At 44.5% G+C, this 27067-nt stretch overlaps 1 protein-coding gene across 4 annotated transcripts in view; it reads left to right on the top strand.

The window, feature by feature from the left end:
- Positions 1-27067, top strand: part of LOC128406369 (synaptotagmin-like protein 2) — a 44376-nt gene that overhangs the window by 4391 nt on the left and 12918 nt on the right. The window contains exons 3-10 of one of the 4 annotated variants that reach the window (XM_053373698.1): positions 13430-13529; positions 17867-17960; positions 19123-19216; positions 20082-21230; positions 22211-22309; positions 24761-24852; positions 25627-25728; positions 26204-26373. In XM_053373698.1, the coding sequence (XP_053229673.1) occupies positions 13430-13529; positions 17867-17960; positions 19123-19216; positions 20082-21230; positions 22211-22309; positions 24761-24852; positions 25627-25728; positions 26204-26373 (1900 nt within the window). Of the gene's footprint in view, positions 1-13429; positions 13530-16851; positions 16926-16972; positions 17048-17866; positions 17961-19122; positions 19217-20081; positions 21231-22210; positions 22310-24760; positions 24853-25626; positions 25729-26203; positions 26374-27067 lie in introns of those variants that run through there. The other 3 variants (XM_053373700.1, XM_053373701.1, XM_053373699.1) reach the window with 3 other exon arrangements.

Raw genomic sequence — 27067 nt, 5'->3', positions numbered from 1 at the left:
AGTTCCCCCATTTTGGGAAACCCTGCTCTAAAACATGGTTTGGATGGCAGAAAAGCACCACAGCTCATGTCCTCCCTTCTCACATGTGTCTTACAGAAACCACCTTCATAATTTCTAATTCCTGTTGTTGGAGCACTAACCATTGTTTGTCATCATAGCAATCTGAGTTACAACTTAAAAAAAAGAACTACAAAGAGTTACTAAAAACCAAAAAAAGAACCGCAGACTCTCTCATCTGGCAGGCCCTCATAAAAGCGTCAATAGAAAAAGACAATACCAACTTCTGGAAAATTATATCCAGTCAAACCAAAGCTCCTAACGAGGGCACAATAATCCCTGCAAATGTATGGGAAGAGCACTATAAAGCGCTGTTTAGGGAACATCGTCCTTCTGCGCTGCTTAACATTCCCTTAGATAATGATACACCATGGCCCCCAACATCTGAAACTGAAATCACTTCGTTAATTCTACAAATGAAATCTGGCAAAGCCCCAGGAAGTGATTTCATTGTCGTTGAACTTCTGAAAGCGCAAATAAACTGGTGGGCCCCAGTTCTTGCAAATCTATTTTCATATATAGATAAGACAACTGAAATCCCTAAAGATTGGGGACTGGCTATAGTTGTTCCTATATTTAAAAAGGGCAACCCCTCTGACCCATCTAATTATAGACCAATCAGTCTTCTGAATGTGATCTGCAAACTTTATACAAAACATCTATGTCTAAAATTATGTGAATGGTTAGATCATAATGACTTGCTAGAAATTGAACAAGCAGGGTTTACATCTGGACGTTCCACCATAGATCACTGCTTAGTGTTAGCTTATTTTGTCTATAAGTATGTGAAACATTGGAAAAAGTCATTGTATGCGGCCTTTGTGGACCTAAAGGCAGCATTTGATTCTGTATCCAGGGGTAGTCTCTGGGCCAAATTGGCCAATATGGGTATTAACAGAAGGTTATTACTTCTGATGATTAAGCTTCATGAGAACAATACCCTCCAGATAAGACTCGCACAGGACGGCAGACTCTCTAGAGAAATCCCAGTCCAAAGAGGAGTTAGACAAGGATGCCTATTAGCCCCATTTTTATTTAACATCTATGTTAACTCCCTGGTCACATGTTGCCGTGAAATCGAAACCCCCCCCCCCCGTGTTCTCTAACGGCAGAAAAGTACCAGTTTTAATGTATGCGGATGACGCTGTTCTTCTCTCTCAAACCAAAGTGGGTCTGAAACGTGCCTTAGGAAAGTTTAGTGACCAATGTAACACTGAACTGTTAACAATTAATTTTGCCAAAACCAAAATTGTACATTTTAACCGCTCCTTCGGGAAAGATAATTGGAGCGTAAAGGGAAACGCCATTGAACAGACTAAGACCTTCCAATACTTAGGCATTACTTTCTCTTATAATGCCAAATTGTCAACACACCTGACCACATCAGCTATATCAGCAGGAAGAAGTGCAAATGCCATCCTTAGATTATTCAGAAGGAAAGGAGCTGGCTTCCTCTCGATGGCCCTAAAAGTCTTTCAGGCAAAATCTTTAGCCCAACTCCTGTATGGCTCTCAAATTAGCCCCTCTGCCAACCTTAAGACCCTTGAAACAGTACAATCAAAATTCTTAAGATCATTATTTGCTACCCCAAAGTGTACACCTAATGCAGTCTTAAGGCAAGAGGCAGGACTGCCCAGAGTGGAATTAAAAGTCTGGGAGCAAGCAATATCCCTCTGGCTGAAATTCCATTACAATCCTAAGGGACTGTTACCTTGCTTCCTGGCCGCAGTTCCCTATCCTCCTTGGCTTATGCAAATAACTAATAAGATCAAACAAATTGGCCTAAACCCTGAAAACCTTTTTATTGGAACTCTGAATATGGCAAAAGCAATTATCACTCAGAGACTTTACGATGTCGAATTACAACAAGAAGACGCCCTACTCCCGGAGACGTATAGATGCTTAAAAGCTTGGCCTAATTTTGCAACTGCCCCTTACTTAACTAACATCACTAACGAAGCTTATAGATGGGCTTTCTCTAGAGCCCGCTTTGAGACAATGCCCTCAGCAGTGCTGTACGGCAAATTCACGCGGGTACCAATGCATGCGCGCCTCTGCCCCTGTATGTCTAATAAGGTAGAATCTGTCACACACATCCTTCTATTTTGCGAATTTTATAGTGAAGAGCGAGTTCAACTTATTTTGCCGCTTTTATCAAAATTCATACCCCTACAACATTATTTGGAATCCTCCCCCAAAATTCTACGAAAACACCTTCTGGAAGATTCCTCAAGCTCAATATCATATGAGGTGGCCAAATTTTGCACTTTAGTAATCAGGAAGCGTAAATCTCTTCTGTTGAATGGCACACTGCGAAGTTCCCTTGTGTAATCCTTTTTTTTTCTTTTCTTTCTGATGTTGTTGTTGATTTCTTTTTGTTTGATCTTGTGGTGTTTAGTGTCACTGGCTTTTGCCGTAATAAAACTTGGAAACTTGGCAATCTGTGGTTAGGAAGCATGCTAGGTATGTTACCTGTAAGTCACCTTGGGTCATTTTGAGAAAAGTGACTAAGAATGTAATAATGGTGACAATACTACTTTTATTATTATTACTATTATTATCAACATTATTATTTCTCTATTTATTGTTATGGCCAAAGAACCTCAAAACAACATACACGAAGGTTTAAAACTCAAAGTGATGTTTTGGGCGCCTGAAGTTTGCTTCATTTGCAGCTCTAGAAACCCAAACACTTGGATAATGGTTTTGGGGTTTTGCTGGCCCCAAAAGTAGGAAAGAGGATGATGTATGTCGGGTTCCTTTAATCAAGATGGAAACAGTTATTCCTGCTTCTGCTCTCTCACCTATACATTCCAGCTAAAATCCACATGCATTAACATTCATTCTCATATTCTGGCTGTGCTTTAGCACATGGAATATTTTTTTGAGTTTAGTCATTTGTATTTTCCAGTGGTGTAGTGGAGGCAGACCTTTTCCAGAATAGAGGTAATGACATCTACCTCAGTGTCAGGGTAATTGACAGGCTCTCCTTGCTCTAGCACAAGAGTCAGCAACCTTTTGGCTGGTCCACCGTCCCTCAGACCATGTGGTGGGCTGGACTATATTTTGGGGAAAAAATAAAAATGAACAAATTCCTGTGCCCCACAAATAACCCAGAGATGCATTTTAAATAAAAGGACACATTCTACTTATGTAAAAACACGCTGATTCCCAGACTGTCCGCGGGCTGGATTGAGAAGGCGATTGGGCCGCATCCAGCCCCCAGGCCTTAGGTTGCTTACCCCTGCTCTAGCAAGTGAGAAAGGAGATAACAAAGCTTTCAAGTTTGTTTGCATCAGGTTAGCATATGGAAAGTCAGAGTGAGGAAAACAATCAAGCAGTAGCTGAGTACTTCAAGTTTTCTCCTTGATAGAGTTCCTGCTTTCACATGAGCAGGGTCAACACACTTTTTTTTCTAGATGATTTGCATTTCTAAATAAAAGCGAAAGGTGGCATTTCAGCTGGCTCAACATCTTTGATTAAAACTCAGTGTGTTTTGCAAGTTGTGCAGTCAGAAGTAAGCCCCAATGACTTCAGTGACTTTTATTTCCAGGAAACTAAGCATAAAATTGCAGTCATGGTGATCCTAATGAATAGGGTATTCTACTTTGCCCTTAAACACTTTTGGGTGTGTGTAGGGATCAACACAGAACACATGAGCAATATTCAAGGTATGCTGTATGAAGCCCTATACAGCATGCGACCAGGTTACCTGACAGAATTATCTCTCACCTTGTATTGCCAGTCAATCACTGCATTCTACAGGCAAGGGCCTCCTGCAGATACCATCTTATCAGGAGGTCCATTACACAAAGTGTGGGAACTGGGCCTTTAGTGTGGTGGCACCTACCCTTTGGAGTTGCCTCTCCTTAAATATTAGACAGGTGCCATCTCTCTTGTCCTTTTGGAACCTAATGAAGACCATCCTCTTTCAACAAGCCTTTTAAGTTGAGGTGTTTCCCATTCTGCATCTGTATGGGAAGTGTGCTTTTAAGATGTTTTTAGCGTTTCTCTCTTGTTTGCTGCCCTGGGCTCCTTTGGGAGGAAGGGTGGGATATAAAATAGACAGAGGGCCTTCTTGGTAGTGGTGCCCCTCCCTGTGGAACACCCTTCCATCAGATGTCAAGGAGATAATTAACTATATAACCTTTAGAAGATATCCGAAGGCAGCCTTGTATAGGGAAGTTTCAAAATGTTTATTTTTTATTATGTTTTTTATATGTTGGAAGCTGCCCAGAGTGGTTGGGGCAAGGCAGTCAGATAGGCAGGGTACAAGTGTTGTTGTTGTTGTTGTTGTTGTTGTTGTTGTTGTTGTTGTTACTATTATACTGTTGCCTACATTTTTGGACTCCCTTTGGGATCATAGCTCTAGGGGCCATTAAAATGCACTTCAAAATTTACCACAAGTATTGTCACCTTATTGGATCTAAATATAATCTGTTTTGGATACCAGTGTAATAGAGAAGATGGATGATGATGATGATAATTTTATTACAACATTTATATCCCACCTTTCCTTCAACAAACTCAAGATAGTTAGTATATGGTTCTCCCCTTTCTCATTTTATCTCCACAACAACCTTGTGAGATAGGCTAGGCCTAAATACAGTAACTGGCCTAGGAGAGCTTCCTGGCTGAGCAGGGATTTGAACTCTGGACTCCCATTGCCCTAGTCCAGATCTCTAACCACTGAACCAAACTGTCCCTACTTCTGAGAGCAAAACAAGTGCAAGTGAATGTTCTTCTAGAACACTGAAGGGGAACCATAATGTACTCTTCTGTGGCATTCTGGGGCCTTGCCTTTTTTCCAGGAAAAAAGAAGGAGGGGGGTTATTGCCTTGCACTTTGCTTGGAAATGCACAGCACTTTTTGAAATGGAACAAATCCGACCTGACGGAGCTTTTGTGAGGTAGATCATTAAATGTGGGCTTGAATCCAAATCCCGCCAGCCTGAATTTGGCACTTTGCTATCAGGGTGCACTGGTGGGTAATAACACTTTGGGATGATTCATATGATCACAGAGGCAGGCCAATTAAGCCTTGGCTGAAATATTACAGGGCTGCTGAGCAATGTTGCCCAGCCTCCAGACGAATTCATTTTCTTTCTTTCTAGTGAGGATGGAACACAGTAGAATCTGAAAAAGGTTAGGTGTTGATTCCAGGAATCCAGAGCCTTACTAAGTACTCTGGAAGGAGGTTTTCAGGGAGGATACTACTTTTTGCCCTGTTCTCCCATAGCATATTGTGCACTGTGGGAATCTTGTCTACACATGCATGTACTTCTATTTTCCAGCATCTATCTTCCCAATGAGGAAATGTGTGTCATTTATACTCCCCCTTCCCTCCAAGAAACTCGAGGAGAAGGCCTGTAGGAGTATTTCCTTTTGTAGGTTCTGACTCACAATAAAATAAAGTTCCTCTGAAGCCAGGGAGTTGTAGGCCTCTGCAGGAGAAATGCAGAGAGCAGAGACACCCCTTTTACATCGCCTTCATAGACCTGACAAAGGCCTATGACCTTGTCAGCCAAAAAACACCATTCACACTGCTCAACAAGCTAGAGGGCCCACCTAAGCTCCACAAGAAGATTGTGTCCTTCCAGGAGAACATGCACAGCACCATCCATGATGACGTCCATTCATCTTCTGATGCCTTCCCTATAAAGAGCAGTGTTAAACAGGGCTATGTTCTCACCCCAATTCTCTTTGGCATATTCTTCTCCCTAGTGCTCTCCTATGCTTCAGCTCAATTGAAGATGGTATGTACTTTCATTCAAGGAGCAACAGGGCATGTTTCTGGGCCATGACAAAAGTGTGGCGGGTCCTTATCCTTATTCTTTGCAGATGTTGCAGCCTTGACAGTGCACTCCAAGGAAGCCCTGCAGAGACTCATCAGCTGTTTTGCCCAAGTCTGCAGGGAGTTCAGTTTTACCTTCTGTCTGACAAAGACCAACATCTTGGGTCAGGACACTGCTAGCACTCCATGCATCAGCACTGGTGACCACACACTTGATGAGGTGGTAGGTGATTTTGTCTTCTATGGGTTTCATCATAACCAGCAACCCCTCCATTGATGATGAGTAGGACAAGCGTATTGGCAAGGCAGTTATGGCTATGGGTTGCCTCTCCAAAAGGGCATGGGAGAATGTGATGTTAATATTAATATGAAGGTCTACCAGGCTTGCGTGTTGAGCACCCTGCTTTATAGAAGTGAGTCATGGACAACTTATAACCATCAGAAGTGGTGCCTCAATGCCTTTCACATGTGCTGCATCAGGAGGATTTGAGGTATCACATGGCAGGACAGAGTTTCAAGAGATGTGCTCTCGAAAGCCCACAGTCCCATTATGTTCACACTCCTGTCAACCATGTCTACTCTGGCTTGGTCTTGTTGACAAAATAGAAGATGACAGGATCCCCAAAGACGTGCTCTACAGGGAACTGGCTGCTGGCACCAGGCCAAACTGGAAGACCAACTCTGCGTTACAAAGATGTCTGCAAGCATGGCATGAAGGCTGGCAACATTAACCCCACCGTATGGGAATCCCTTGCAGACAACCACAGTGCCTGGAGTCAGACAGGTTGTTCATCCATAGTGGTGGCCAGAGGAGGAATGGCCATTGGAAGGAGCACAGAGAAAAGAAAGGTCATGGTGCATCTGGAGTAGTATAACCGGCCACCTTCATCTCCCCCAGCTGCAACAAAATATGTCTCTTCCGTATCCGTCTCTACAGCCACAGCAGGCGCTGTGACTCCAGCGATTTGACTTTCCTCCTTCATTGTTTCCTGAGACAAGATGGATACTAACAATGGCAACAACCTGGTATCACAGTGATGCTAGGTACTTAAAAGATCCAGAACTCAGCCCCATAGCACAAAGTTGCACATTTTACTTTTTACATAAAGATGCAAATTTAGACTGCTTCCTGGCTGGAGGTGGAGACAAATTCTGGCTTTTGCTGTCAGGGTTTACTTCAGAGCTATGGATTGACAACAGGATTTTCTGGATGTACACAGTATGTGAATTGAGCCCTCCACCCTACCTGCAATTTGTTGTCAACTGCTTCTTGTGTACCTATGTGCTTACATACATAATAAAACTGAAATAAGTGTTGTCCAACATCTCACCTGACTTTTTTCACTCACTTTCACTCTCTCTCTCTCTCGCATATATAGTTCATTTGAGGGGGCCAGTTAAAATCTAATGGAGGAGTCTATTTTTGAACTAGTGGAACAAGTTCCTTTGCAAGATAATGGCCGTAGCTTACCAGCTAAGTACTGTCATTAGTCTCTTCATCTAAGCAATTACTGTTGGTCTGAGCAATTAAGCGCCATAATCACAGGCTAATGGGTGGGCTTCACACACACACTCACCTGGCTGGTATATTGAAGTTCAGGGGCCAGTGTGTGGGTGTTAGCTGAGCTAGAAGCAGGTGGAAGCCATAGAGACAGAACTGTGTTTGATTTATGTTTGATTCCAAGGCTGAAACTATGAGAGAAGCAAGGCCCTCTTGGCATGTTAATGCTGTGAGCCCCTCCATTGTAGGCTCAGTTTGTATGTATGTGTGTAAATAAACCATATATCCTAAAGATACCACAGTCTCCATTGACCCTCATTCCACGGAAACTGAACCCTGTGTAAATGCTTGGAACCCCTGGAATCTCTCACCTGTCAGAGATTGTGGTAGCAGGTAACAATCTCTCTCTCTCCCACTCTATCCAAGTATTGCACATACTTAAGGATATGTATGTATTTTGCAATACATTCTGGACACAGTAATAGTGCATTAGTGATGAATATTCTGCTTTTGTTTGTTTTTTTTATGCTTCCTCGGGGCAACCAGATTATTCCTGTTCAGAGAGGCCACAGCAAAACAAAAGTGGGACAAAACTAAACCCAACCATTTGTGTTATTAAAAGTTCTGAGAGTTGTTAGGAGATCCCTGTTCCCCTCAAAGAACTCCAATTCCCAGAGTGGTTTAATAATCAATTCCTTTTCCCAGGGACCTCTGGGAATTGTAGCACTGTTAGATGAATAGCAGCTTTGCCTAATATAGTGCATTTTACCCTAGAACATGCATTTCTGCACACATTATCTTGCTGGTGAACTGCATTGCAAAACTCAGAGAACTACAAATTTAGAAGGAAAGTGCAAATCAGGTAAGTTTGCCTTAAGATGCTAACTGAATCACATTTCTCACCCATCCTTACAAACAGAAACACATCTCTGAATTTTGCAATCCAGTTCGCTAAACACAAATGTGTGCAGAACATCATAATTATGAAAAGGTATGCATCAAAATGAATATATGTGAAAACAACATACAAAAAGTGCATTATACTAGAGAAAATTTCTTGTATGTTATGAGAAAGGAATGTAGAAATGTGTGTGACCTTTAGAAACAGATGCAGAAATGAGGCAAACCAAAACTGCTAATCCCTGACCTCAACATGTGGGTAGGTTGATGTGGGAATAGGTATTCATTCATTCCTTCAAGTACTCAGGTCCCAACCATGTTGTGCTCAGAAATGGACAGTTAGGCTGCATGAAAAGTTTCATTCAGATATTAAGTGTACTTAAAAGAAGTCATCCTGAACTTGTGCACGTTTAAATAGCTCAGCAGATAGGAATGTTGCTCTTTTCGAGGTCAATAGCATTTTCTTTGTCACATCACTGATAATAACCCAAAGGTCACTTGAAGGGATTTTACTGTCAAACTAAACTGCAGCAAACATTGCATTTGAATCCCCAGCCCGTCTCTTTGCCCAGTAGTACTATGGCATTTCATTTTTTTAACAAAACTTAACAGTTTTCATAGTAATTATAGACTTCTAGATTGTAAGACTAGAGTCTTAATTCATGAAACACTCTAAGCCAGAGTGTTTTCAACCTTTTTGAGTCCACGGCTCCCTTGACCAACTTCATTCTTTCTGTGGCACCCCTGTGGGGATCAGGAGCCCTTGCCTGCAGAGCTGGCAGCCTCTCACCCTTTTTTGAAACCCTCCTTTGTGAAGTGTTTCCTCAGCCTCTTCTCCTCTCCCCTCTCCTTGGGAGTCCTCCAGACAGCTGCTGCTGCCGCCCCTGGTCTCTGAGCTGCCTTGCCCTGCCACAAAGAGAGATGTCTCCTCACATTAACTTGCAGGGCCTGGGACTTGTCTGTCCATTCCCAACAGCAAGGGCTGGCAGACTAGCTGGCTGGGCTCCCTCTCTTGCTTGCTTGCTTGCTTACTTGCTTACTTTGAGGCCGATTCAACTCCTGGCAACCAGCACCCCTTGGCCTGCGCAGAGGCACCATTCGCCTGGGGAGCTTGTAGCCAGGGCTGCTGCAACAAACAGCTGTGCAAGCTGTTTGGGAGGCAGAGACGCAAGAGGGCATTAGAGGAGGAAGGGAAGGGAAGAGGGATGGAGGCCAGTGTTGCCCGCGGCACCCCTGACCATCATTCAAGGCAGCCCAGGGTGCCATGGCACACTGGTTGAAAACCACTGCTCTAAGCCAAACTTAGGTTTAATGAGACTGTGGGCAAGCATGCGGGCTTCCAGAGTAGATATTGCAGCCACTTTACTCCTTCTCCATTCTTTTTGTTCCTATATGAATGTAGCCAAAGTTTAACTTAGCATGATATCTAAACAAGGACCCATGGTTAAGCTCTCTCCTCACTAACTATGAGCTTGGATTTGCTCTGCCCAGGTATAAAAATAGTAGATTGAAATAATTAACCCTGGCTTATAAATGCAAGCTCCTCTCTTGGAGCTTGCATAGCCTTGCTAAGCTTGGGAGCATGGCCGCAGGGCTGGCTCAAGACATTTGGCTGAAGAAGGTGCCCAGCAGGTTGTTCAGTCTTACTTCATCACTGGCAATGGGGCAGGGTCGTCCACCCTGCGTGAGGAGAGCAGGCTAGTTTAGGAACCACATGGCACACCAGCTCTATCCTCTTACTATTTCACCACTGTTCCCTACATACTTTTAGAATTTGAAGTTGACAGAGCATAACAAAAATAATAAATGCAACTTGAATTACTAGGATTGATGCATCTCCGAAGTTCTACTGTTCATCAGGTCTTTGTTTCAACTGGATACTAAAATTGTTAAAGCGGTTATAGTTTTTGAAGAGCTGGACCTTTAACACAACAAAGAACTAAGCAAGTTAAACTGGTTGGGCAACAGTGAGCCAGAGTGTCACTTGCCATTTCATTCTAGCTGTCTTCCTTCTATGACACTATTTCCTAAGGCAAGTTTAGTATACTGAAAGCACCTTCTTTAAATATAGCTCGTGGAAATGCTTTTAGATACAAAACTTACCATAAAAGGAAAATCCTTCTCATCTCCAACCTGATATGCATTAAAGTTTTCTCAGTGTTTTGCTGATCCAGTGAATTGTGGGTGTTTTAGTTCTGTAATGGTCCCAGGGAGGAAAGTTACAGTAAAGGACAAATATTGTGCAATGCAAGATCAGTGGCACCTTTTTGATTGGTGTGGTGTAACCCAGTCTAGACGCATTGAGTATTTACACAGGGGTGGGCTGACTTCAGTGTTTATGATTAGTTTTTATGATGGTTCATTGCTATTATTATTAGAACCACTAGCAACCTGCCCATTGTGTCTTGGAAAAGATGCAGAATAAGTACCGGTAATAAGCAATATTATTATAAGCATAATAAATACACTGGTACCTCGAGTTACAAATGCCTCAGGTTACAAACACTTCCGGTTACAAACTCCACTGACCTGGAAGAGTTACCTCGAGTTGAGAACTTTGCCCCAGGATGAGAACAGAAATCTTGTGCGGGCGGTGCAGCGGCAGCAAGAGGCCCCATTAGCAAAAGCACGCCTCCAGTTAAGAACAGTTTCAGGTTAAGAACGGACCTCCTGGACAAATTAAGTTCATAACCAGAGGTACCACTGTTATAGCAATAAATCAAGTGTGCATTTTTGAACCTCTTAACTGGTAAGACATGGCTCAGGGGTTGGCAAGGTTTACCTTGCCTGGGCCAGTTGACTCCAGCGGAGATCCCTCTGTGGGCCGGATTGTGCATGCTTGCGAGTGCATGCGCCTGTGATTTCCAGTGTCTGCGTTTGCACAGACGCAATTTCTGGCATCCGCATCTGCGCAGACGCGATTTCTGGCGCTGTGGAAGCGAGTCCCCCTGCCACGCTGCGCTGGTTTAGCGCAGCGCGCGGGGACTCGCCGAGCGGGCAGCTCAGTTTGCGTCTGGTTCGTGGGCCAGTTAAACGACCCCCGTGGGCCGCTTGTGGAATGGATTGCTGACCCCTGACATAGCTGAACTGAGTAAAGCACTCTTGCCAAAGAACATAGCAATTGCACCAATGCATTTAATTCAAGGTGTGCATCTTAGTGTTTAATGCCCTAAACGACTCCAGCCCCAAATGCCTTAAAGACCCCCTCCTTCCTTCCACATATCCTCTCAGGTGCTAAGATCGGTAGAGGAGGCCTTCTTGGTTGTTCCTCCATCCTCAGAAACTCAGAAGGTGGTGACCCAGGAAAGAGCATTCTCTGTGGGTGCCCCTAAGCTGTGGAAATCCCTTCTGACAGAGCTACATTTGGTACCTTCATTTCACAGCTTTCGACCATGCTTCTCACTGGCTCTGCTTTGAACCCCAAGTGTTTCTGCCAGGCTGAAATGTGTCCTTGAATTCTAATAATGCCTTTTGCTTGGTTGGGTGGAGGATAGAAAGTGGTGTGTGTATGTGTGTGTGTGTGTGTGTGTGTGTGTGTGTGTGTGTGTGTGTGTAGTTCAACGGTAAAATTTACATGGATTGCTCTGCTCACTCTGGCCCCACCCACCACTAGCATGTGGCCCTCATAAGGTTGCCCAGAGTGGAATGCGGCCCTCAGATTGAACAGTGTTTCCCACCCCTTTTCTACACACACTCTTCTCCATCCTCCTTCCAGGTAAACAAGAGTCCTAGGACCAGTTCCAGACAGGCAAAAACACTCAAGGAGGGCGTGCAGCAGGGTGGTTGAGGGGTGTGGCTGGGGAGGACAGGGTGTGTCCTGGGGAGAGTCCTGAGGGTCAGATGGAAAGCTTGGAGGTCCACATTTGGCTGAAGTTTCCCTACCCCTGGTCTACTGCCAAACATCCAGTTGGCACCTACCTGGGTAGTTTCGATGCCTCCATGCTCTCTTAAATATTTGTGTGAGCTGCATTGTTTTCCTTTCATCCGGTAGGTACAACACAAGTCCCAGCTCATTGCTTCTTCCTGTGCCAGAGCAAACAAAAGGGGGGGGTCCTCCTTTTATTAGCTCTCTTCGCCTCCTCCTGTATTTGCCAAGATCAGAAGACTTTGACTCAAAACAGGAAGTAGCTCCCTTAAAATCCTGGAGTGGATTAATTTCATTGACAGCTCTCTGCCACGTCCTGATTAGCTTTCAAGCTGGGTTTGTTAGCTTGCCACCCTGGGGAAAAGGGTGGTCTGTGTTTCTGGTTATGGCTAAACCCTGTAAGGCAGTTTTCACAAAGCTGATCTGCAAGGGCCATATGCTACCCACTCCCCAGTTGATATCTGTTCCCCCAATCACTGCTTCCTTGAACAAATAACTCCCCTGCTCCCCCAACATCAGCTCATTCCTCCAGTCCTTTCAGCCATTGCTGTTCTTTTAAGCCTGAGCCATAGCTGGAACTAGGAGCTGTGTGCTTGGAGTTGGGTCAGAACCAGTGGGAGGGGGCAGAATCTATCACTACTCAGTACAGAGGAACTGTACTCAGCCAGGCTCAAAAACAAATCAAGTTCTACTCAGGAAGACCACAGTTGCTCAAGCAAGGTTCCAGCCGAGACAGGAAGTCTTATATAGTTTTCCCTGTCTAGAAGGTCCCAGTGGCCAGCCCAGGTGGGTAGGGCCAGTGCAGAGCCTAGAATACTTCACTATGCGGGAAGTTCCTCCAAACTTCAATACAGTGGTACCTCTGGTTACATCCGCTTCAGGTTACAGATTCCGCTAACCCAGAAATAGTACCTCGGGTTAAGAACTTTGCTTCAGGATGAAAACAGAAATCGCGCGGCGGTGGCACAGCAGCAGCAGGAGGCTCCATTAGCTAAAGTGGTGCTTCAGGTTAAGAACAGTTTCCGGTTAAGAACAGACCTCCAGAACGAATTAAGTACTTAACCAGAGGTACCACTGTATGGGGCAGTTGCTCACAGAATCCCAGTTCTAGCTCCAGAATCCTGGGAACTAGTTTGTTAAGGGTGCTGGGAATTGTAGCTCTGGGGATAAACGACAGCTCCCATGATTCTTGGGGGGAAGCCATGTGCCTTAGCTTGGCATTAATCATACAGAAAACACTTTCTTATGTAAAATACCACAGCCATCAACATTAAAAAATAATTGATTTAATCTCACTGACTCCTTTCTAACAGGTGAGAATAATGAACATATCCCAGAGAGTCCGAAAGACAGGAAATCATTCTTGCCACCAGAAGCAACAGTTTTGCCTTCCGCTATCTCAGAAGAAGAAAGGTAATATTAACAAAAGAGAACTACACACATGGAACTCATTGTCAACGAAAAATGTGACAGTCAAGGAATTGGTGTGATATTGCTTGTTGAGATTCTTATTCATACAGTTCCATCTGTATATGCGGCACTTCACTGACCATCAAGGTGCCCCAAGCACCTGCAATTTAAATATAGATGGGGAGGGAAGGAAGAAGACAACACAGAAAGTCAAAAGCAACAAGGGGTGTATGCTAGTCCAATGGTTCCCAAACTCCCCCCCACACACACACCCCAACCACTTGAAAATTGTTGAGGGTCTCGGTGGACCACTTAATGGGGTGTTTTTTTTTGCCTGCTGCAGAAATTGTGATGTGATGTGTTATATGTTGAATCATTTCCAAGTGTATATTATTATTATTATTACTACTACTATTACTATTACTATTACTATTAATTTAATTTGTTTACAACCCTTCATCCAAAGACCCCAGGGCAGTTCACAACAGAAAAACACTAAATGAGAATACAAAATACGTAATAAAACAAAAACAAACCAATAACCCCCCCCACAAGCACATTTAAAATTATTTCTTATATATTGTATTTTAGTTTGAATTCCATAGGATTCAAATGGGTAGGTTTTGTTCACATACATACACACTGCAGACTCCACAAATGAAGCAGTGGCCCATGGACCACAATTTGGGAACCCCTTTGCTAGCCAGTGAAATTACACATACTTAGAAAAAGGAGACAATTGGCACCACATTGGTCTGAGAAGGTCCGAAATGGATCTGGCATCAGTGAGAACACCCAAAGAAGGCTTGCAGTTAAGGCCTTTCCCATAGGTCTCCACCAGAGGGTTGAAGAATTGAACTTCAGAGGCCAGCACTTCAAGACCCCACAGTTGCCTGGCCTGGCAAGTCTGTTGTCATCTTGTATGGACAGCAGGAAAAGCTATTATGTATTAAATACATTAGGACCATCCTCTTTAACTGAACTGCCAGTGCCTATTGATAGCAAGTAAGGTATATTTAAAGCCCAGCGCTGTGGGTTAAACCACAGAGCCTAGGACTTGCCGATCAGAAGGTCGGTAGTTCGAATCCTCGTGGCGGGGTGAGCCCCCGTTGCTCAGTCCCTGCTCCTGCCAACCTAGCAGTTCAAAAGCACATCATAGTGCAAGTAGATAAATAGGTACCACTCCGGCAGGAAGGTAAACGTTGTCTCCGTGCGCTGCTCTGGTTTGCCAGAAGCGGCTTGGTCATGCTGGCCACATGACCCGGAAGCTGTACGCCAGCTCCCTTGGCCAATAAAGCGAGATGAGCACCGCAACCCCAGAGTCGGCCACGACTGGACCTAATGGTCAGGGGGACCTTTACCTATGACTCAGTTACTGGGATCCCCAATGGGGAGCACATGGGCACCACCATGTCCTCAGATACTCTACTTTGAGCCCACCAGGGCACCCTGTGCTACCCATTCATTTCTTTTTAAATGAAGGCTTTTGTGTTTGGTTGATGAGGGTGGTCCGTTTTGGGGTGAGGGCATGCCAGCCCTTTTTGGGGGAGGATGTAGTTTTGTCTGTTGTGTTTTTTGGTGGGGGTTCCTCAGCATCATTGGTGTTTCTTCTGTGAAGGGAGTATCTTGCACGTGTCCACAACAATTTCTCTGATTTCTAAATGTGCCCCTAGGTCCAGGAAGGGTGGATATCCTTGCTCTATCATATAAAGCTTTGCAATCAAGCACTATAGAAAACCTCCTCCTCCTAGCTTTGTTTTTGAAAGTCTTGCCATTTTTCCTGGCTATTCACAGTGAAATCGCCTCCTTAATTCATGCTCTGAACTTAAGTTTGAACCCTGCAGACTGTCAGGTCCTGTTTGCAGGCTTCCCAAAGGTTGGATACTGTGGGAACAGGATGCTGAACAGATGGGGCTTTGTCCTGATCCAGCCACAAGGCTCATGGTTTACTGTTCTGTTCAGAAGACATCTACCCATTGAAGACTTGGGGGATGGTCACAGCTACTTTCAGCTATTTAAAAGCTAAAAATAAACCATGCAAGGAATTTTCTGTTGACTGCTTCCCCATTTTGTCAATTGCAAATACAACAATTCCAACCAAAAGTTAATCATTAAACAGGCACTAGCACCTGAGATGCCGAAACAGTTGGATGCCATTTGCCAAACTGTTTATTTAAGGCTGTAACTGCTTCCCTTTTGCAAATTGGGCTTTTTTGCCAGTTAGTGCAGGGTGAAGCATTTTGTAATCCAATCAGCTGATGGAGAAACATTGGGGGCCAGTCCTAATTTGACTATGTCTGGCCTCAAACAACTAGTCCAGACTGTTCCCTGCTAAGGAAGCAACTCCTTCGCATCTACTGCTCCCAAGATCCAAAACATTCAAAGAAGCCAGACTGGAAGCAGAGTAAGGAACTATTTCACCAATGGCACTTAAAGTACTTATGAGCTATTGGTGTCTCTCTCTGTTTATAAGACAGAAATGCAGTTTATAATGTGCTTGAATGCAAGTTTTTAAAGTGATGAACAAACATGAGGAAAAGTTCATTATAAGCTCACACTATTTTTGTGCTGCTGTTACTTGCAGCATTGTAACTAGTGCCAGAAGCATTATCTTCTGAATGAGGCCTGCCTGGCACCAACACTGACATATTTTTGGTGCCACAATAAAAACCTTCCTTTTCATTCAGATGTTGGATGGAATTTGATCCTGCTGGGACAAGCTTTGTTTTAGTGCCTCTCCATATTGCTGATTGGTTGTCCCCCACCAGCAGAAGCTGGTGCTTTTATGTTTTGTGTATTTTATTTTATTTTTGTTCAAATTTTGATGCTTCTTGTTTCTAACAAAGGGGCATAGCTTTGCATATAGAAGGTCTCAGGTTCAACCCTTGACAGCTCTAGGTAGAACTGGGAACCTGTCTGAAACCCTGGAGAGCTGTGGCCAGTCAGTGTAGACAATACTGATGTACCAGTGAACTGCCTCAGTATAAGACACCTTCCTAGTTTGGCGAGATGCTGCTTCGTCACTGTAGACAGTATTGAGCCAGATGGACCAATAGTCTAACTCAGTGATACACTACATGTGATAGACCTTGTGATAGACCCCATGTTGACACACAACACACCCACTCAACCATGTACAATAACAGCACCCACCATCTGCATTGAACAACATTGTTTGTATCTTGGCCTGTGACACCTCATATTATTATATGATTTAGGACCTCCTCTATACTTCTGACTGTAAATTGTTTTTACTGATTTCAATGTTGTCCATGTCAGAATATCATCACTCAACTCCCATTGGAGGATTCGTAGGGCTTCATCACAATCCTGGATTTGCATGAAGTCAGGCAGGGGGAGGGGAGCAAAAGAGAAGGCAGGTTTTAGACAACAGTGGAGGTTTGAATAAAGGAAAATGAGCAGTGGGGAAAGTGGTGATTTTTAAACAATGGCAGAGGTGTGAGTAGAGTGGGGAGGGGGGAAGAGTGGCAGTTTAAGACAAGGTTTGACTACCGTGAGAAGTGAGCCAGGAAAGGCTCTGTTGTATTAGCCTCAAATATCCCATAACCTTCGCACAAAAACTATTTTGCTCTTGGTACTGTGAATTGCCTTCAACATGAAGTTCCAGATCCATTGTTGTAATTTAGAAGAGATACTTTAATAATGAGCAGACCCCCATCTTTGTACAACACCCATCAACTGAAGTTAACCTTCTGTAATGGAACAAGCTGGCAGGATTCTGTTCACTTTCAAGACACAGTGGCATGCTGTATATGAGCATGGGGTGGTTGGGTGCAAAGGTGGCTGCAAATAGGAGAGTCCAGAGGGGATTGCAAAAAAAGAGGGAGGCGGAAGCATGAAAGAGGGAACATCAAAGGGTCTGGAGAAGAGGAAGGGATGGTAGCTTCATAACTGGGGAGAGGGTGAAAAAGGGTTCTTAGTAGTTGTAGTCTGTGGGAGGAGGAAGATGCATGAAGTTACCGCAAGGGTGGTTTACATGCAAAAAAAAAAGGGTTGCACAAAAGGAAAGGGAGGCAGAGACATGAGTGTGAAGGCAAAAATGGGTGCAAAGTGAGGCTGCAGAATAGAAGAGAGAAGTGGCTTCAGAAATGTGGTTGGGAAGGTGAAAAGTGAGGTTAGTAGTTGTATGGGGTGGGAAGGGGAAGCTCTAGGGAGTAAATATGGGAGAGATAGCGGGGGGGGGTGAGTAAGGCAAGCAGGGTAACAGTCCCTAGTATTTTCAAACTGTTGTAACCAATACATGATCCAATGAGATTATCCAATACATCACCATCATCTCAGGATTTGTGTCTTTGTGATAAAATGTTCTTTCTCTACAGGTCATGTGAAGCTTCTTTGGATTCAGCAGAAGGACACAGATCCAAACCAAAGCCAAGGCTAAGGTTGTGTACTCTTCCATCCTCTGCAGAGAAGGTAGTGTGTCCAATGGAAGTGGAATTGGCATTAATTGGCAGCTGTAGATCTAGAACAAACAAACGAAAGTCCTCTTTAACATAGGTAGGGATGGGGAACCTTGTTGAACCTGCCGCAGCTCCCATCAATCCTGGCCATTGACCATACTTGATAGGGCTGATGTTAGTTCAGCAACACTTAGAGGGCCAAAGGTTCCCCATACCTGGCATAAAGTATACAGAACATATGGAATCTGCTGTCACAAGGTGTGGTGATGGCCAATGGCTTAGATGGGGAGGCGGTACACAGGGAGTACTCAGGTCGGTACTCAGGGAGGGCAGGTGTTATTTTCTGGTCCCAAGGTGGAGCTTCCAAAGCACAGTTGGGCAAGGCAGAAAAGAGAGAGATATTCTCCTGGGCGATGTATGTAACACTTGATTGGAAAATAGGCCCTGCAAGTAGTTTACATCTCAGGCTCCCCCCCAAAACACAACAACTGCACCCAGATGGAATGTGTATGTGTGCACAGGCAGCAGAACTGTAGGAAGAGAGGGAGAGTCTCATGAGTGAGCTCACATCCACTTTGTCTTTAAAAGCTTGGTGGGTGGGGTATGTCATTGGGACATCTTTGTAGCCTCTGTTTCATTATGAATCTCTTCCCTTGGAATCATGACTTCTGCTGCTGAGCCTGTACCACTTTTCACCTGAATAAATATCTCTGTCATCTGAGAGCAGTAATTCCACCAGACTGCCTCAGTGGGATAGCTGGGATTTGGAGCTCATTTCATCAGCTTTGTTGGAGGCCCAGCTCCACCAGGCATCTCCTGCCCCTGAACTGTGCCAACTGGTTACTACAAGAACAACTGTTTAGAAATTGGGGCCTGAGCGTAGCTGTCAACATTTCCCTTTTTTTAAGGGAAATTCCCTTATTCCAAATAGGATTCTTCACAAGAAAAGGGAAAAGTTGACAGCTGTGGGCCTGAGTTGTGAATTTGATTTTCCTCTTCCCTCCCTGTCCCTTTTCCCTTGTGTGTCGTGGTTCTTTTTTTAAGGTTGTAAGCCTATGGGTAGGGGCTGACTGTCTTCTCTAGATCGTATGCAAGCTGCTCTGAGAGCCTTTTTTGGCTGGAGAGCAGGGTACAGATTCTCTTAGTAAATAAATAAGTCGTATTTTCCTCTTCAGAGATCAAGCCTAGAAGATATCTCTCCAGCAGACAGTGGCGTTGGTATAAGTCCTTTCCTGGTTACAAGAAGCAACTTGCAAGGATATGGAAAAGGTATAGTGCCTGGCTAGCTCTGGTCCATGGGGTCACGAAGAGTCAGACACAACTAAACGACTAAACAACAACAACATGCTTCATTTCTTGAAGTTAAGCATTGGGAGCTTCTATTCAGGGAGGCACATTTACAGGGGAGAATCAGCAGGTGAAGGAAGGGTAAAACATTCCCCTCCTACCCAGTAATTCTTCCTAGTCCATATTCCATCCCTGCATTGCCATCTGAGATCAGGTGGTAGGTGAGCGTAGCAGCTTACCTGGATGGGGCCACTGCAAGGTCAGGCTCCTGTGAGTTGAACCAGCAGAAGCACTAAATTGGTGGGGTGGCCCCACCGATGCACCCATACAGTCCCAACTTCACCTCTGCTCCAGCCCCACCCAGGTCAGCAGCAGCAGCAAATGCTGGTCTCAGCTCCACCATACCGTACACACTTCCACTGGAATTGGGAATCCCAGGTTTGCTTTGCAATGTGTAGATGCACCCTGCGGCTGGGGCAGAATGCACTGCTTTCTCCAGAGCCGAGAGAATCATAGGAGAGCACAGAATGAGGACATTCACATAGCCCAGTCGGATGGTATGCACTTCCTGATAACAGTCAGTTGCCCATAATAAATTATAGGGTACTGTATTTGCTGAGTAGGCTTTCCCCAACCTGATGCCCTCCAGATGTTTTGATCTTCAGCCACCATCATTTGTAAGCATTGGAAATGATGCTTGGGGTTCATGGGAGTTGTATTGCAAAACCTCTGGAGGAAACCAGACTGGAAAACACTAGTTCAGAACGCCTTGTAATTGCAAAGCAGTTGGGTGTAGTTCTGTCAATGATGCTCTGAACAGGGCCTTGGGGTTCTATTTTTGTTGCAGGTCATGAAATACCCTCAACAATATCCAGAAAGCTTTCTGAAAAGGATCTTGATGATTTTTCTTACTCAACTGGCGGGGATGTTGCAGATGCTCCTTCAAAAAGCCACACATTCTCACCAGTTCCACAGGAAGAATTTAGCCCTTCCAGCAAAATACCCGTGAAGAGGATGTCCAACAAAGGATCGTTCCAACCTAGCACAGTTTTAGCTAATGGAGCTGAGAATCCCGAGTTTGGTCTAGCAAAGAGAGAATCACCAAAAAGCTCAAAATTACCCACTCTAGATTGGGAAAATGGCCGTTCTGTCAAACAAGGAGCCAATTATACAATCTCCTCTAGCAACAATAAAGATGAGGAGATTGGTCTGGATTGGGAACACTTTAAGAACCTGAAGAACTTTTGGGAGAAGGGTGGGGAGCCCCTCTTGACTAATGATGTATCTGAAATCTCAGCAGAAAAGGCCAGCACCACAGAGGCCAATGGAAGGCCATCAAGACTGAACCGATCTCTCTCAGCCCAGTCTAATAACAGCCAAAATGGTGGCGACAAGTTCACTTCTAATATACACCCCAAAGCCAGAATCCCCTACAGGAAGCCAGTTGCCTTGTCTTCCAGTGAAGATGAGCCCACTTACATAGCTCCTCCTAGGAAAGGATCGGGATCTGCAATCCCCCGGTCCACGTATGGCAGAAGCAAAGGGGCAATGACCAACAGAAATAGCCTAAGTGATGGGAATGGGAAGCAGTCTCCAGTGGAGGAGGAGAAGAAGGTACCACGTTGCACAAGGAGATCAAAGTTGCCGATTCGAGTGCCATCAGTCAAAATAGAGGCACCGGCTAAAGAGCGGACTGGCATCATTTTTGAGCCAGAGACCCCTGCTGATGAGTTTATTATGGCTGATGAAAGCAAACGTAAGACTGATTCTTTAGCAGGTAGGGTTCAGATATTGATAGAGTCTGTATCTTCAGAGGATATTGATAAAGTTGGTAGCTTTGTGGAAATAAGTTCTGACTTGGGCTCTCAAGACAACCTGGAAATGGAAAAGAAGCAGCTTAAAGATGGGCCTAGTAGCCTTGCAGAGGACCCACTACAAAACGAGGCTGTAGATGAAAGAGGAGTCGCTCAGGAAGTGGATTCTTCCATGCTTTCAGGTACTGATGCTTTGCTAGTTATACATAGTTTTGTGCTGGTCAATACAAAAAACACAAAAATGTGAGGTTGTACCCAGATAAGTTAGAGTAGACTCATTAAAGTTAATGAGCCTAAGTTAGTCTTTTCCATTAATTCCATTGGGTCTACTCTGAGTAAGACTAACATGAGCTGCTACCCTGTACCAACATGTACATACCACATTGCCAATCAAACATAGAAAATATTAAGTAAAATATTGTCATCTGTTTAAAAACATCTAGGATAGTAAGCTACCATCATATACATCTTAAACAACAATTAATCTACAATTTGGTGCCTTATCTCAGCTTACCTATAAACAGCCATTTTTATTTACGGAAATACAACCACCATAATTATTCCTCCAGTACAGTTACCCCTTCTCTAGGCTTGTCTTCTCCAAGGGCTAAGGAGCCTGTGCCTCTTCAGATGTTGTTGGACTCCAACTCTCACCAGGCCAGCTGGCATTACCAGTGATCAGAGACAATTATCTACTATGAGGACTGACCCTGACAGTGAATGAGAGAACCTGAGCTCTATGAGTGTTCCATCAGTGGATGGTCCAGAAAGATCAGAGTTGTAGTCTAACAACATCTGGAGAGCCACAGGTTCTCCACCCTTAGTCTGCTTAGCCATGGACTAAAAAACTGGAATCAATATTACAAAGAGCTCATCTTCACTTGCAAGCTGGCAGCAACTGACCTGGGTGGCCAGCAGTGCATTAATACAAACTAACCCAGTGTCTGGGAGAGCTGCTGGAGCAGAACAATGTAAGCCAGAAGGCCCAGCTGTGTACACAAGCTCCAGGACCACAAGCCGTAATCTCTAGATCAAATAAACAAAGAATAGGAGGGGGAAGTTTAGGGTGAGGTGGAAGCCACCCTGTTCAAACCTTGGTTACAATAATGCCAATGTCTTACATTGTTTAATACACACCTGCTTCTTTTCCAATTTATTCCAGAGGGAAATGAACATCATTCTCTGGCTGCCAAGAATTTAATATGTGCCAATGGCTATAGCCTTACGAAGAGCTTGGTGAACATTTATACTACCACAGAAAGTAAGTAGTAGCTTGCTTCAATCCACTGGTCTGGCTTTTTCTAACAAAGCAAGCTGGCAAAAGTTACCGTATTTTTCGCTCCACAGGGCGCACTGGACTATAGGGCGCACCTAGTTTTTAGGGGGGGAAATAAAGAAAAAAAATGTATTTCCCCCCCCCAGCCCCAAAGAGCAAAGAAGCTAAGACAACGAGCGGGATCCATCCCTCTGGCTGTCTTGGCTTCCTCTTTAGCCGCCGGCAACCTCTCCAGCCGGGAGAGGCTGTGCGTGGCTTTGGATCCCGCTCGCTGTCTTGGCTTCTTTTTTAGCCGCGGGGCTGGGGCGGGGAAAGCCTGAGTTTCCCCCGACCCCAGCCCCCAGAAGAGGTCCAGGAGCGGCAGCAAGGTTGCGCGCAGCCTTGCCGCCGCTCCTGGAACTTGTGGGGCTGGGGGGCGTGCTCCGAAGGCTTGCGGATAGCTGCCTGAAGCCCGGGGAGCGCAGCAGGAGTTGGTGCTGCACTCCCCGGGCTTCAGGCTTTAGGCTGCTATCCGCAAGCCTTCGGAGCGCGGGGGGAACTCCCACCGCGCTCCTAAGGCTTGCGGATAGCTGCCTGAAGCCTGGAGAGCGAGAGGGGTCAGTGCGCACCGACCCCTCTTGCTCTCCAGGCTTCAGTGAAAGCAACGTGAAGCCTCCGGAGCGCGGAGGGAGCGCTTCCTCTGTGCTTCGGAGGCTTCCCGTTGCTATCGCTGAAGTCAAGGAGCCTGCATTTGCTCCATAGGATGCACACACATTTCCCCTTCATTTTTGGAAAAAGTGCGTCCTATAGAGCGAAAAATACGGTATAACACATGGAGCTGAACCTATCAGTCATACATAGCAGGCTTGACAAATCTCCTGGTTTTGCTGCCTGCTGGAGAATAAGGAAACAGAACAGGGTGGAGGAGTCCAACCATCTGGAAGGCCTTTCAAGACATTTGCAGACCACCTGCCTTCTGGTGTTCAAAAGGAATATGCTCTTAGAGTGGAGTGGGGGCTGTGCATGTTAGCCCTACTCCTTCCCTGCCCCCCAACATTGCTGTTCCTGCTGGAGGAAGTTGTTTGTTTTGCTAAGAGCTATGGCCAAAGCTAACACTATTAATTACATAATTAATTTCAGTGGAAGGGGAACATCAAACACAGTGCAGAAAATAACATAATTATTAATGTAACAATTGTGAAGTTAAAAAAAAAAAGCTACATCAAATATCGATCATACTCACCTGATATCAAACGAACATGTGCATTGCAATGATTCCTGCACCTGTTTCCAGCAGAATTCTGTATCACCCAGCTGAGACTGGCTTGGGTTAAACAGCCCTAGTCTGTTGGAAGATTGTAAGTCCATTTGCCTGAACACACCTAAAGGATTCTTCAAGAATAGAGTGTGGGGAACCAGTTGTTTTTTTTTTAATTGTATTAAATTTGTTTTAATTTGTGGCTGATCTGGTAAAATGTGGGAAATCAATTAAAAATGATTTAGCAAGGGGGGGGGAATAATTCCTGAAGATTTGGCATCCTTTCTTATGAGCTCCCACACCAGTACAGTGGTACCTCAGGTTACATACGCTTCGGGTTACATATGCTTCAGGTTACAGACTCCGCTAACCCAGAAATAATCCTTCAGGTTAAAAACTTTGCTTCAGGATGAGAACAGAAATCGTGCTCCGGCAGCGTGGCAGCAGCAGGAGGCCCCATTAGCTAAAGTGGTGCTTCAAGTTAAGAACAGTTTCAGGTTAAGAACGGACCTCCAGAACGAATTAAGTACTTAACCCAAGGTACCACCGTAGTGGATTTATAAGGGGTTGTTTTTACTTACCAGTGAAATGCAGAAGTGGTACAGGATGATATTTTGATAAAGACAACATGTGGACAATGCAACAGCAACAACCCCTCTGATCATGAACACCACCGATTCTGTAACAGACTTCTAACTATTTATCTACACAATTTATTAAATCCTTTGGCTTATTAACACTAATTTCACCGAATGCTTTTGGCAATACAGCAATTTTTATTTCAACCAACAGATGGCGCTGAATCCATGCGTAAACGCAGATATTCCCCTTTAACTGTTTTAGTTGCCATGCCTTTGTAATGGGCTTTTTAAAGGCAATTAACTCACTGGAACCCAGTTCCGGCGACTTTCAGGTAGGTGCCATTTCTGTTCCAAGAGAACGGGGCAGGCGTTCATGGTGAGTTCCACCACCTCTTTTTCTAGAGAAATAGAAAATGGCTATTTATATTTTTAAAAGAAAAAGAAAAAAGAAACAGGCTTAAGAATATGTGAGTGCAATGCAACACAGATTTTTTTAAGCTGCTTGGTTTGCCACAGTCTCTATATCTAATGGTTTATACAGATAATGAAACAGGTTCTGTTGCTTCAGAGCACAGGATACAATCTTCATGTTGATATGTTTTCTTTTATTGTTTCCAGCGTACACTAAGCCTCAGGTGCCAAACCACCAGTACCTTGAGCCTGAGAGGGCCAAAGACTTTAGCAAATCCACTCCTCTCCTGCTGTCTGAGGTAGGACTATGTTGGTCTGCCTGTATCATGTTTACTAAGTCCTTTTGCTGCTCAGGCTACAACTGCACCAAATATTTACAGGACTTTTATACCACTTTTAACAGTCACATCTTCCCTGCAAAGAATCCTGGGAGCTGTAGCTTGTTTAAGGGTGCTGAGAGTTGTTAGGAAACCCTTATTTCCCCTCACAGGACAGCAGTTCTCAGAACTCCCTGGGTAGTGGGGTAGGAAAGTTGGAAATAATTCACATGCAAGCAATGAGTCCCTCCTAGCCGGAGGCTTAGTTTGGTCAGAATCAAGCATGCACTTCCAGAGTTAAGGATAAGTATGTTACGTCTGGTAAATGACCCACCATGGCCACTAGAGGGCTAAGGAAAGATTGAAAGAACCACTTTCAAGGGAATGGACTTGAAAATGAAGTAGGAACTGTTTAAAGTTCTACCCGAGATAAACTTAATTCACATTTAGTGCGCCTGGCAATTATGGCAACTGCTTTCTGATGTTTTTGGACTAAAACAGTTAAACTTAATTAAACCGAACAACTTTATTCCAAGCCCTGTCTATTTTAATAAGAAAAATCAGATTGATATCCCCCTTCCCACAAAAAGCATTCTGATGCACTAATAAAAATCGGGAAGTCAAGAACCATAGTCATTCAACAATCATCTTCTGCTTGCACCGATCACATCCCTCCATCCTTTCAATTCCCATTGCAGCAAAACACTCAAACATTCCATGACCAATAATTAATATCCACCTTGGCTTGATTTGCAGACGGAATCAGACACAGCTTCAGAAATCAGCTTCCAGTTCAGCAGGCACAAGAAGACCCCCAGTGTGGGGAGCCACTCCTCTGATATGGCCTCCGTCTCCTCGGTAAGCAGAGGCAGATTTAGAGGAGCGTGATTGATTTGGCTGCACTGGGCGTGAAACCTCAGGGGTGCCGCAATGTTGCAACTATTATTTAGAATTGAATGGGGGGGGTGCTAATTCTGGCATCACACAGGGTGCTGCTGAAATTTAAGACCCCAAGGACTAAGATCTGGACCAAGATCATCTAATGAAATTCATGGCTGAGAGAGGATTTGAACCCTGGTGTCCCAGGTCCTAGTCTGATACTCTAACCACTATACCACACTGTCTCTTACTGTCATTTGTTAAGAATGCTGGGAATTGTAGTTCTGTGGAGGGGGTAAACTACAGTTCCCAGGATTCTTTGGGGGAATCCATGTGTTTTAAAAAGAATGTTGTGTACACAGACCAAGTTGGGTCATTTCTCCACATTATAAAGCAATCCTGAACCTATAGACCTTCTAACAATGAATGAATGTCTCCCTTGCACCTTGGACAGGTGAGTGGCAGTGTCCTGAGTGTCTACAGTGGTGATTTTGGGAGTGTCGATGCCCAGGGACACGTTCAGTTTGCCCTGGATTATGATGAGAAGAACCGGGAATTTCAAATTTTCGTTTGTCAGTGCAAGGACCTGGCCATTGTGGATGAAAAGAAAGGAAGGACAGACCCGTAAGTGGAGATTAAAATGCTGAAGTAATGTTGTAGCAAAGCATACATTTCATAAGTGTTGCTGAGGCATTCCAGCAGTTCCCCTTGGGGACCTGGTGCTAAAATTCTAAACTCTGGAATTGGGGTGGGGAGTTAAACAGCACTATCACTTCCAATTAATTGTAAGAGTTTTTTAGGACTGGATTGGACAGTATCGCTCCCTGATCAGTCTCATACATATGGAAGGGGACCAGAGCATAGTGCTGACCTGGATTCCATTACATGCCTGTCTCTGGCATCCTTGGACATCTGCTCAGGACCATAAGATTCAAATGTTGCCTGTACAAGTAATATCTAGTACACGTAGGAACAGCCTGCATGGTCAGTTACCAAAGATTATCTGGGAAATTTGCCATGTGCATTGGATTTTCCACATATAGGTGGAAAATTGCAGCCACAAATGGACATCCCAGGAGGGAAGTAATAAAGCACTCAGAGTGTGCATAGAGGGCAGGTGTGCTATAAAGCCATCTTCAGCCCCCTGTCCACAGATGTTCATAAAATTATAGAACTGTAGAGTTGGAAGGGTCCCCAGGGATCATCTGGTTCAACCCCTTGCAATGCAGGAAGGTCAACTAAAGCATCAATGACAGATGACCATTCAGCCCCTGCTTAAAAACCTCCAGAGTCCACCACCTTCCAAGGGAGTCTGTTC

This window comes from Podarcis raffonei, chromosome Z, assembly GCF_027172205.1.
Source record: "Podarcis raffonei isolate rPodRaf1 chromosome Z, rPodRaf1.pri, whole genome shotgun sequence".
Classification (NCBI taxonomy): domain Eukaryota; kingdom Metazoa; phylum Chordata; class Lepidosauria; order Squamata; family Lacertidae; genus Podarcis; species Podarcis raffonei.
Note: the sequence above shows the minus strand (reverse complement) of the source record. Positions and strands in the feature narration are given on the sequence as shown.